The sequence below is a fragment of the Entelurus aequoreus genome, linkage group LG21 (genome assembly GCF_033978785.1).
Source record: "Entelurus aequoreus isolate RoL-2023_Sb linkage group LG21, RoL_Eaeq_v1.1, whole genome shotgun sequence".
NCBI lineage: Eukaryota > Metazoa > Chordata > Actinopteri > Syngnathiformes > Syngnathidae > Entelurus > Entelurus aequoreus.
In genome coordinates this window covers 11,904,558-11,917,763 of record NC_084751.1, presented here as the reverse complement: position 1 = coordinate 11,917,763, position 13,206 = coordinate 11,904,558, and the positions used below count along the sequence as shown (strand labels likewise).

At 38.9% G+C, this 13,206-nt stretch overlaps 1 protein-coding gene across 5 annotated transcripts in view; it reads left to right on the top strand.

Moving 5' to 3' along the window:
* The window catches only part of LOC133638398 (AP2-associated protein kinase 1-like), a 60,174-nt gene extending 46,968 nt beyond the window's left edge, over positions 1–13,206 (top strand). For 3 of the 5 annotated variants that reach the window (XM_062030950.1, XM_062030947.1, XM_062030945.1), the window contains exon 20: positions 12,357–13,205. In XM_062030950.1, coding sequence (XP_061886934.1) covers positions 12,357–12,802 — 446 coding nt within the window. In that variant the 3' untranslated portion in view covers positions 12,803–13,205. Of the gene's footprint in view, positions 1–12,356 lie in introns of all 5 variants that reach the window. The other 2 variants (XM_062030948.1, XM_062030944.1) reach the window with 1 other exon arrangement.

Here is a 13,206-nt window from a genome sequence, read left to right as displayed (position 1 = left end):
TAAGGTTGTATTTTTTCCTCTAAAATTGTCTTTCTGAAAGTTATAAGAAGCAAAGTAAAAAAAATAATGAATTTATTTAAACAAGTGAAGACCAAGTCTTTCAAATATTTTCTTGGATTTTCAAATTCTATTTGAGTTTTGTCTCTCTTAGAATTAAAAATGTCGGGCAAAGCGAGACCAGCTTGCTAGTAAATAAATAAAATTTAAAAAATAGAGGAAGCTCACTGGTAAGTGCTGCTATTTGAGTAAAAACAAAACAGTCCTAGTTATCTGAGCTACTTAGTATGTCATTATTTTGACTTAGTAAATATTGACTAACTAACACAAAATAATGACATACTTAGTATCTCAGGTAAATAGGACTGTTTTGTTCTTACTTTACAGGAAAAATATCGAGATATATATCGTATATTGCCATTTAGCATACGGAGCTGAAAACACAACCAAAAATTGTAAGCTTCTTCACGCGACGAAGCCGGCCTACTTCACCACAGTCTCTAGTCTAACGCCCCCCCAGGCAGCGATGAGATGGAGACGTGATGGTGGCGACATGCCAAATTACACTGCTCCTTACACCCACCCACCTGTCCCGGGCGACGCCCCCTTCACCCTATTTTTTGTTAAGTACATAACTCCACATGTGTTCATTCATAGTTCTGATGCCTTCAGTGACAATCTACAATGTAAATAGTCATGAAAATAAAGAAAAGGCATTGAATGAGGAGAAGGTGTGTCCAAACTTTTGGCCTGTACTGTATATTGTCTTTATTATTATTTGATCTGGTTAAAAAACAAAACATTGATTTTCTGCAGAGGGTTGATTTATAGATAATAATCCGTGCTGTGCATCATAATACTCAAGAATTGTAGCTACTGTATTTAAACACTGATGTGACATTTTTACCACGAGGTGGCGCTACTACACTACCTATATGGAATATCAGAACATTTTCATAAGGAAAACCCTATCTAGATGTCAGGAGGGATACGTGGTCGTTTTTTTGCACAGAATGCTACTAAATTCTCACATTCAATTCCATCCATTCCCATTTGCCTGAAGCCAATCCACACATTCCATCCTCCCCAACAGTGTAAATATCGTCTCTAAGCTCCTCCCCCCCGTGTACATAATGACGTCACCTGTCATATAGCTTTACTTGTGGATATTATACATATATGATAAATATATATATGACTTTGTTTCCTTGTCCATACATGTTAATAATGGATAGAGTGTTAGAGAATGAATGTAAGAAATGAATATTAGTCTAGACGACGTATATCCATCAGATCATTTTGGAAGGAAATATGAATATTTGTTGAATTGTGTGTTGGGAGAAGTCACTTTTGTTGTGGTGGAGAGCGCCACCTACTGCGTGCATCTTGAAAGGTGGTTGGATTGAGTTGGAAGGTGCTGATGGAACATTTGCCCCGACAATGCGTGTAGTGTGTCACCTCAGAGCCATTCTCATAGTAATCCTAGTTTCTATTGTTTGGATATCTCAAAGAACAAACACTTTAGATGCTAATAAATTCACTTTATTTGCTGTAATGGAGGTGGTTATCAGTACCTTGGTGGAGCGGCTCCACGCGGTGTATAGAGACTAGGGGTGGAAAGTTTCCGGGAATTTACCACGGGAAGTTAAGCTCGGGAAGTTTGGAAATATTGACCATTTTTGGATTATTCAAAGTTGGACACCGTCCATGGGAATTAATGGGAATATATGGGAATTAATGGGGAATTACAATAATTAGGGACCGGATGTCCCTTTGCAAAGGGACAGAGGACCCTATTGTATTTCTAGCGTTTTATTCTTTATTATTATACCGCCGCCTCTTTGAGCTGTAATTTGACCCCCTTAACATGCTTCAAAACTCACCAAATTGGACACACACATCAGGACTGGCGAAAATTGCGATCTAATCAATAAAACCTAACCCCAAAACTCAAAATTGCGCCCTAGCGCCCCCTAGGAAGAAAACACAGACAAAACTGCCTGTAACTTCCAGTAGGAATGTCGTAGAGACATGAAACAAAAACCTCTATGTAGGTCTCACTTGGACCTAGATTTCATACACTGACATCCTTCAGCAAAAATCAACAGAAAGTTTGCAATTCCCCCTTCAAAACAAAAGTTTAGCAAAAACAGTCACCTTTGCCTCTTTGAGCTGTAATTTGACCCCCTTAACATGCTTCAAAACTCACCAAATTTGACACACACATCAGGACTGGCGAAAATTGCGATCTAATAAAAAAACATAACCCCAAAACTCAAAATTGCGCTCTAGCGCCCCCTAGGAAGAAAACACAGACAAAACTGCCTGTAACTTCCAGTAGGAATGTCGTAGAGACATGAAACAAAAACCTCTATGTAGGTCTCACTTGGACCTAGATTTCATACACTGACATCCTGCAGCAAAAATCAACGGGAAGTTTGCAATTCCCCCTTCAAAACAAAAGTTTAGTAAAAACAGTCACCTTTGCCTCTTTGAGCTGTAATTTGACCCCCTTAACTTGCTTCAAAACTCACCAAATTTGACACTCACATCAGGACTGGCGAAAATTGCGATCTAATCAAAAAACCTAACCCCAAAACTCAAAATTGCGCTCTAGCGCCCACTAGGAAGAAAACACAGACAAAACTGCCTGTAACTTCCAGTAGGAATGTCGCAGAGACATGAAACAAAAACCTCTATGTAGGTCTCACTTGGACCTAGATTTCATACACTGACATCCTGCAGCAAAAATCAACGGGAAGTTTGCAATTCCCCCTTCAAAACAAAAGTTTAGTAAAAACAGTCACCTTTGCCTCTTTGAGCTGTAATTTGACCCCCTTAACTTGCTTCAAAACTCACCAAACTGGACACACACATCAGGACTGGCGAAAATTGCGATCTAATAAAAAAAAACGAACCCCAAAACTCAAAATTGCGCTCTAGCGCCCCCTAGGAAGAAAACACAGACACAACTGCCTGTAACTTCCAGTAGGAATGTCGTAGAGACATGAAACAAAAACCTCTATGTAGGTCTCACTTGGACCTACATTTCATATATTGACAACCCTCGGCAAAAATCAACAGGAAGTTTGCAATTCCCCCTTCAAAATAAAAGTTGGGTCAAAACAGTCACCTTTTTTTAAACATGATCTCCTCTGAGCGCGTTTGTCGCGTCGGCTTCAAACTAGCACAGGAGAGAGATTGAACCCTTCTGATTAAAATTTGATGAAAGAGTTTTAATTACCGCTCCGGTTTGGATTTGATGTGCCGTCAAAGTCGGTCCCGTCCATCGCTGCTTGCAGCTTTAATGATATATTATTGTCTACATGCTGCTGCATCTTTGTGGCATTCTTGTCGTAGCTCTTTGCACGGTATTTGCACATGTACACCGCCTTGTGTGTAGCATGCTGGGAATTATCTGGGCATGTGATGAAAGAATGCACTGCACATGTGATGGAGGAATGCACAGTGCAGGGTTGAAATTCAACTGAATTTGCATTAAATCAGGTTGTTTGAAATAATCACGCTGCAATATCTAGCATGTTACATTCAATGTTTATTCCCATTAATTCCCGTTAATTCCCAAATATTCCCGTTAATTCCCATGGAAAGTTTCCAACTTTGAATATTCCCGGAATGTTGCAACCCTAATAGAGACACTTGATTAGTGGCTAGCTTGTAAGCTGGTGGACTTAAAAGAAGTACACTATATTGCCAAAAGTATTTGGCCACCTGCCTTGACTCACATATGAACTAGGAGTGCCATCCCATTCCTAACCCATAGGGTTCAATATGCTATTACAGCTTCAACTCTTCTGGGAAGGCTGTCCACAAGGTTGCCGAGTGTGCTTATGGGAATTTTCCACCATTCTTCCCAAAAGCGCATTGGTGAGGTCACACGCCGATGTTGGTGGAGAAGTCCTGGCTCTCAGTCTCCGTTCTAATTCATCCTGAAGGTGTTCTATGGGATTCAGGTCAGGACTCTGTGCAGGCCAGTCAAGTTCATCCACCCCAGACTCTGTCATTCATATCTTTATGGACCTTGCTTTGTGCACTGGTGCATAGTTATGTTAGAAGAGGAAGTGGCCCGCTCCAAACTGTTCCCACAAGGTTGGGGAGCATGGAGTTGTCCAAAATGTTTTGGTATTCATTCAAAGTTCCTTTCACTGGAACTAAGGGGCCAACCCCACAGCATAATTCCTCCTCCACCAAATGTCACACTCGGCACAATGCGGTTCCGAAATGTAGCGTTCTCCTGGCAACCTCCAAACCCAGACTGCTCCATCAGGTTGCCAGATGGAAAAGCGTGATTCATCAGTCCAGAGAAGGCGTCTCCACTGCTCTACAGTCCAGTGGCGACGTGATTTACACCAGTGGTCCCCAACCTTTTTGTAGCTGCGGATCGGTCAACGCTTGAAAATTTGTCCCACGGACCACGGGGGGTATTTTTTTTGTATTTTTGTATTTTTAGGGCCCGCACAGCCCATGTAAAAGGAATCCCAACGGGAGTCCTTTTACATTGGGACGAAAGGACCTATTGAATTTGTAAGGTTTTATTATTCTTTATTATTATTATTCTTCCGCAGCTTTGCGCACTACTTTGCCCCCCTTAACATGCTTCAAAACTCACCAAATTTTACACACACATAGAAAAACGCCAAAACCCAAAAATCAAAATTGCACTCTAGCGCCCCCTAGGAAAAAACAAAAACAAACTGCCTGTAACTCCCACTAGGAAGGTCGTAGAGACATGAAACAAAAACCTCTATGTAGGTCTTACTTAGACCTACATTTCATAATTTGACATCCTCGGGCAAAAACCAACAGGAAGTTGGCAAATCCCCCTTCAAGACAAAATTGTACTAAAAACACTCATTTTTGCCTCTTTGAGCTGTAATTTGACCCCCTTAAAATACTTCAAAACTCACCAAACTTTTCACACACATCAGGACTGGTGGAAATTGCGATCTAATAAAAAAAACAAACCCCAAAACTCAAAATTGCGCTCCAGCGCAATTTTTGAATAAAACAGAGACAAAACTGCTCCTCAGAGGAAAACACAGACAAAACTGCTTGTAACTTCCGGTAGGAACGTCTTAGAGACATGAAACAAAAATCTCTATGTAGGTCTCACTTAGACCTACATTTCATAGATTGTTATCCTTCAGCAAAAATCAACAGGAAGTTTGCAATCTCCCCTTCAAAACAACATTTTTGTAAAAAACGGTCACCAAACATCAAACATTATCTCCTCTGAGCGCGTTTGTCGTTTCGGCTTCAAACTACTACAGGAGAGAGAGTGAACCCTTCTGATTGAAGAATACTCAAAGCGTTTGGATAAGTGCTACGGTTTTGATTTTACGAGCCTTCAAAGAACCACTGTGCCGCAGCACCTAGGGAAAAAAACACAGACACAACTTCCTCTAACTCCCAGTACGAATATCGTAGAGACATGAAACAAAAACCTCTATGTAGGTCTGACTTAGAGCTAGATTTCATACACTGACCACTTAGGACTAGTTATTTTAATTTTTTTGTATTTTTCATAAGGAAATACAATCATGTGTGCTTACGGACTGTATCCCTGCAGACTGTATTGATCTATATTGATATATAATGTATATATTGTGTTTTTTATGTTGATTTAATAAATTTTTTTTTTTTTTTTTTAAATAATTTTTTTAAATTTCTTGTGCGGCCCGGTACTAATCGGCCCGGTGGTTGGGGACCACTGCTTTACACCACTGCATTCGATGCTTTGCATTGGACTTGGTGATGTATGGCTTAGATGCAGCTGCACGGCCATGGAATCCCATTCCGTGACACTCTCTGCGTGCTGTACGTGGGCTAATTGGAAGGTCACATGAAGTTTGTAGCGACTGACCGTGCAGGAAGTCTTTGCGCTACGCACTTCAGCATCCGCCTGTGGCAGTTCCACGCTGGAAATGACTGAAAGCGGCCCGTTCTTTCACAAATGTTTGGAGAAACAGTCTCCATGCCTAGGTGCTTGATTTTGTAGTGATTAGGACACCTGGTTCTCATCATTTGGATGGGTGGCCAAATACTTTTGGCAATATAGTGTATGTAGATATTGGACAATGACGAGGTGTGACAGATTATTGTGTCGTTTTTTTGGGGGGTGAAATGTGCCTTCAGCACCTTTGAGTGAGGTGAGCCTCCTCTTCCAAGTGTTGTGCTGCGTGACAAGAAGGACTAGACTTCTCCGGGTGTGTGCCGTGGCTCAGCTGCGTCGTGTAGATGTTTGTGTGTGCGAGTGTCCCCTCCCTCCCCCGTGTCGTCGTTTGGCCCCGCAAAAAGAAAGAAAAAGCACAGCGTCCTCTCAGGGCGGGGAAAGTTACTCTTGAGGAATCTTTGTTGCCTCCGTCGCTCGCTCGTCAAGCAGGGAGGGGCGTGCGAGGCGGGGGAACGTGCGAGCCGTGAACAATCAGCAATATCAACCTCCTTCTGTCGCATGTAGGAGACATTGAAGCCTCCTGTCCTTTGTTATTCTAGTGCTACTTTTACTCTACAGTGCAGTCTATGCAACTTAAACTGCACGTGCAGCAGAAAGTCCTCCGTCCCGTCCTCCGTGTTCATGGCCCAAACCTGCCTGCTGATCTTGTGCTCCTTCCACTTTTATCACTTCATTCTACAAAGGATGGCAAATAAAAGACAAATGTGAACGTCAGCGTGTCGACTTGCTTGATTGGACAAAATACATGTTGATATTGTGTGTGTGTACCAATGATTGTCACACACACACTAGGTGTGGTGGAATCTGTCCTCTGCATTTGTAAACAAACTGTGATGAGTTCAAGGATTGCTGAAATTAGTAGGACAAAACGGTGCTTGCCAAGTCCTCTCATCAGTGAAGCATTTATAACAGGGGTGTCCAAACTTTTTCCACTGTGGGCCGCACACTGAAAAATCAAAGCAAGTGGGGGCCATTTTGATATTTTTTTTATTTTAAAAACCAATACAATATACACTACCGTTCAAAAGTTTGGGGTGACATTGAAATGTCCTTATTTTTGAAGGAAAAGCACTGTACTTTTCAATGAAGATAACTTTAAACTAGTCTTAACTTTAAAGAAATACACTCTATACATTGTTAATGTGGTAAATGACTATTCTAGCTGCAAATGTCTGGTTTTTGGTGCAATATCTACATAGGTGTATAGAGGCCCATTTCCAGCAACTATCACTCAAGTGTTCTAATGGTACAATGTGTTTGCTCATTGGCTCAGAAGGCTAATTGATGATTAGAAAACCCTTGTGCAATCATGTTCACACATCTGAAAACAGTTTAGCTCGTTACAGAAGCTACAAAACTGACCTTCCTTTGAGCAGATTGAGTTTCTGGAGCATCACATTTGTGGGGTCAATTAAACGCTCAAAATGGCCAGAAAAAGAGAACTTTCATCTGAAACTCGACAGTCTATTCTTGTTATTAGAAATGAAGGCTATTCCACAAAATTGTTTGGGTGACCCCAAACTTTTGAACGGTAGTGTATATATAAAAAAGATACATTTAGGCCTCCACTCAGACTTGATCCCGGGGACCCCAAAGGTTTTGGTCAAAAAAAATATTACAAATATGTCATTATTTAGTATTATTGTTATTATTCAAGGTTTAAATCTCTAGATCAGGGGTCACCAACCTTTTTGAAACCAAGAGCTACTTCTTGGGTAGTGATTAATGCGAAGGGCTACCAGTTTGATACACACTTAAATAAATTGCCAGAAATAGCCAATTTGCTCACGTTACCTTTAACTCTGTTATTATTAATAATTAATTATATTTACACTTAATTGACAGTTTAGAAGAGGAGAAAACACGAAAAAAAATTACAATTAAATTTTGAAACATAGTTTATCTTCAATTTCGACTCTTTAAAATTCAAAATTCAACCGAAAAAAAAAGAAGAGAAAAACTAGCTAATTCGAATCTTTTGGAAAAAATTAAAAAAACAATTTATGGAACATCATTAGTAATTTTTCCTGATTAAGATTCATTTTAGAATTTTGATGACATGTTTTAAATAGGTTAAAATCCAATCTGCACTTTGTTAGAATATATAACAAATTGGACCAAGCTATATTTCTAACAAAGACAAATCATTATTTCTTCTAGATTTTCCAGAACAAAAATGTAAAAAAAAAATTCAAAAGACTTTGAAATAAGATTTAAATTTGATTCTACAGATTTTCTAGATTTGCCAGAATATTTTTTTTGAATTTTAATCATAATAAGTTTGAAGAAATATTTCACAAATATTCTTCGTCGAAAAAACAGAAGCTAAAATGAAGAATTAAATTAAAATGTATTTATTATTCTTTACAATAAAAAATAAAAAAATTACTTGAACATTGATTTAAATTGTCAGGAAAGAAGAGGAAGGAATTTAAAAGGTAAAAAGGTATATGTGGTTAAAAATCCTAAAATCATTTTTAAGGTTGTATTTTTTCTCTAAAATTGTCTTTCTGAAAGTTATAAGAAGCAAAGTAAAAAAAATAATGAATTTATTTAAACAAGTGAAGACCAAGTCTTTAAAATATTTTCTTGGATTTTCAAATTCTATTTGAGTTTTGTCTCTCTTAGAATTAAAAATGTCGAGCAAAGCGAGACCAGCTTGCTAGTAAATAAATACAATTTAAAAAATAGAGGAAGCTATTTGAGCTATTTTTAGAACAGGCCAGCGGGCTACTCATCTGGTCCTAACGGGCTACCTGGTGCCCGCGGGCACCGCGTTGGTGACCCCTGCTCTATATCAACATCAGGTCTATCTGTCAATATAACGCTTTTAAAGATTTAAGTTGTATGCCATTTTTGTCAAGGAAAACCTGTTTTTTTTATGGAAAAAAACAAAATATGCAATATTTCCCCCCGATAAAATTTTAAAGTGGAATATTTGAGATTATATAATAATTGGAGTCTTAAAAAGGTCAATAACTCATAACAACATTGATTTTAATTCATTATTTTTTTGAGCAATGACACTTAAAAAAAAAAAAAAGTCCCACTAAAATGATTGGGGATCCAAAAGGGTACTGCTCAAGTTTAAAAAAATAAATCCAACATTTTTTTTAACTTTCAGTCTCAAGATCAACATCAGATCTATCCGTCAATTATACGTTTTATTGTTGTTTATTTTTTTGTTTGTTTGTTCTAGGCCCTTCTTTTAAAAAACTGTTTTTTAAATGGCAACCAAAAAATATGCTACATTTCCCCCCAAAATATCTCAAAGTGGAAAATTTAATGTGAAGTAAATGGAGCCTCGAATAGGTCAATAATTCATAATGATATTGATTTTGATTCATGATTATTTTTTAAAGAAAGAAACAGCCTGCATGGCAGCTTTGTGTTATTAGAGTAAATAATGCAACATTTTCTTGTTACATTTCACCTGTTTGCTCTTTTATACCACTTTTTATGTTTTTAATTTTTTTTTCATCGTATTTTTAGAATGTGCCGTGGGGCCGTTAAAAAATGACCTGCGGGCCGCAAATGGCCCCCGGGCCGCACTTTGGACACCCCTGATGTATAACATAAACAGTGGGATTTCTAACTATTAGGAGGGTTTGTGTCATGTCTGTTCTCCTACAGAAAATATATTAAAACAAAAAATATCACCTTTTTCCTTTTTCACACACCTCTGAAATCCTTCTTTGTGGGGACATTGTTGATTGTCATGTCATGTACGGATGTACTTTGTGGACGCCGTCTCTGCTCCACACGCTGTAAGTTTTTGCTGTCGTCCAGCATTCTGTTTTTGTTTACTTTGTAGCCAGTTCAGTTTGACTTTTTTTTTTTTGCATAGCCATCCCTATGCTTCAGTGCCTTTTCCTAATGGGACTTGCCTTTTGTTCATTTTTGGTTTAAGCGTTACATACCTTTTTACATACCAAAAAAGGTTGAAAAACACTGCACTAGACAACAGCACAGGACACTACAGTAGTAAGGAATGAAACCAAAGATCAAAACCTGTTTTTTTAGGGCTCTGGGATTTTTTGACCTATAAATAAGCCCGCAGCATTTCCACACACAACCAGTCACACCATCTTTTTGAGTTTAAGTTTTTGCTGTCGTCCAGCATTCTGTTTTTGTTTACTTATTAGTCAGTTCAGTTTTACTTTTTTTTTTGCATAGCCATCCCTATGCTTCAGTGCCTTTTCCTAGCGGGACTTGCCTTTTGTTCATTTTTGGTTTAAGCGTTACATACCTTTTTACATACCAAAAAAAGGTTGAGAAACACTGCACTAGACAACGGCACAGGACACTACTGTAGTAAGGAATGAAACCAAAGATCAAAACCTGTTTTTTTAGGGCTCTAGGATTTTTTGACCTATAAATAAGCCCGCAGCATTTCCACACACAACCAGTCACACCATCTTTTTGAGCCTTAAATCCGTCTCCGCTCCACACACTGAAAGTTTTTGCTGTTGTCCAGCATTCTGTTTTTGTTTACTTTGTAGTCAGTTCAGTTTTACTTTTTTTTTGCATAGCCATCCCTATGCTTCAGTGCCTTTTCCTAGCGGGACTTGCCTTTTGTTCATTTTTGGTTTAAGCGTTACATACCAAAAAAAGGTTGGAAAACACTGCACTAGACAACGGCACAGGACACTACTGTAGTACGGAATGAAACCAAAGATCAAAACCTGTTTTTTTAGGGCTCTAGGATTTTTGGACCTATAAATAAGCCCGCAGCATTTCCACACACAACCAGTCACACCATCTTTTTGAGCCTTAAAGCCGTCTCTGCTCCACACGCTGTAAGTTTTTGCTGTTGTCCAGCATTCTGTTTTTGTTTACTTTGTAGCCAGTTCAGTTTTACTTTTTTTTTTTGCATAGCCATCTCTATGCTTCAGTGCCTTTTCCTAGCGGGACTTGCCTTTTGTTCATTTTTGGTTTAAGCGTTACATACCTTTTTACATACCAAAAAAAGGTTGAAAAACACTGCACTAGACAACGGCACAGGACACTACTGTAGTAAGGAATGAAACCAAAGATCAAAACCTGTTTTTTTAGGGCTCTGGGATTTTTTGACCTATAAATAAGCCCGCAGCATTTCCACACACAACCAGTCACACCATCTTTTTGAGTTTTAAATCCGTCTCCGCTCCACACGCTGTAAGTTTTTGCTGTCGTCCAGCATTCTGTTTTTGTTTACTTATTAGTCAGTTCAGTTTTACTTTTTTTTTTGCATAGCCATCCCTATGCTTCAATGCCTTTTCCTAGCGGGACTTGCCTTTTGTTCATTTTTGGTTTAAGCGTTACATACCTTTTTACATACCAAAAAAAGGTTGAAAAACACTGCACTAGACAACGGCACAGGACACTACTGTAGTAAGGAATGAAGCCAAAGATCAAAACCTGTTTTTTTAGGGCTCTAGGATTTTTGGACCTATAAATAAGCCCGCAGCATTTCCACACACAACCAGTCACACCATCTTTTTGAGCCTTGATTTGATTTGATTAGATTTTTATTAAGGATCCCCATTAGCTGGTTGCCTCAACAACCCACTAGTCTTCCTGGGGTCCACAATTCAATACAATTACAAGTAAAAACATATAATTATAACTACACAATACAGAAAATAAATAAATAAATAAAAGCATCAATAAAAAAACAAGCAAACAATTTACAGTCACAGAATAATAATTACCATATAAATATAACTACACAATATAAAACCAAAAAAATCATCAACGAGCAAACTAATTTAAAGACTCAGATAAAATATTACTCTATTTTTAAATCCGTCTCCGCTCCCCACGCTGTAAGTTTTTGCTGTCGTCCAGCATTCTGTTTTTGTTTATTTTGTAGCAAGTTCAGTTTTACTTTTTTTTTTTTTTTGCACAGCCATCCCAATACTTCAGTGCCTTTTACAATAATTATTGATTTGCAAAAAAATATTTTTTTGGACCAATTAGGTGAAGTTGCATAATTTCTCACGGCACACCAGACAATATCTCACTGGCCGCGGCACAGTGGTTGAAAAACACTGACATAGAACATCCACATACAATCACAATAATGAACCTACTCATTTTCATCTTGTTTTATATGATATTTATATTTACAGGGGGATGTTTTTTGTTATTTAGACTAAGTTGTCATTCTGTTATAAGTTCTATGAATTAGTACCTTGACATTATTTGGAGGATTGTTTACATTTTGTCCGACGGGCTAATTAATGCACTAATGAACATTTTATTTGACCCTTTGAGCTACTAGAGTCTAACCAGGTAAGATCATTCTCTTAAAGTTTGACTCACTTTTTTCTTGTTTTCTTTATTGTTTTTAAGTCCTCCACTTATCCCCAGCTCACCTGCTTCTTTGTATTTGCACATGCAGACCAGCAGGGGGCGCCTGGCAGTCGCACACAGGAGCACGCTGGCACCTGGCTGTCTGTGCAGGTCGCCACGGAAACGCTGGAGATGCTGAGGACCAGTAAAGAGGATGAGAGGGGCGGAGCCTCCATCAGCATAGAATTAAAAGCTACGGACTCTCAGCCCCAGCTCGCACCTTTCACGACGTCGCCGTGCAGCAGCTCGCCGTCTTCTCCCGACGTCTTCCTCCGAGCGCCGTTTGGAAAGCGAGGCGGACGCCCGGCGCTCCAAGGTCTGCCGCTGCCCCAGCAGCCGGTGGCGGTGCACCGCGTGGTCTCCAGGGTGGGTCAGCGGGCCGCCGTGGGCTCGGTGGCGGTGGGGCCGCTGCATTCGTGGACCATAGGGGGGCGGAGTCTGGACGACCCATTTAGCACCGCCCCTTTTCAGAGACACTCCAGACCCAGACCTTGATTTAAGGTCAGTGTGCTCCACCATTGTTACTTCTTTTTATAAAGTTGAACTCATCAAATTATTCTTTCACCAAATGTACTTTTAGCAGTGTTACTTTTTTGAAAGTGTTACTACAGTATTATTCATGTTTTTTATTGGCCTTTGCCATATTCTAATAATAAAATAGGTATTTTGAAAGTGTTCCTACAGTATTATTAATGAGGGAAATCATGTTTTTTTTGGCCTTTGCCATATTCTAATAATAAAATAGGTATTTTGAAAGTGTTCCTACAGTATTATTAATGAGGGAAATCATGTTTTTTTATTGGCCTTTGTCGTATTCTATTAATAAAATAGGTATTACACTCATTTGCTTTGTTGCTTATAAGTTAAAATTGTGCCACTTTACAGCAGGGGTGTCAAAC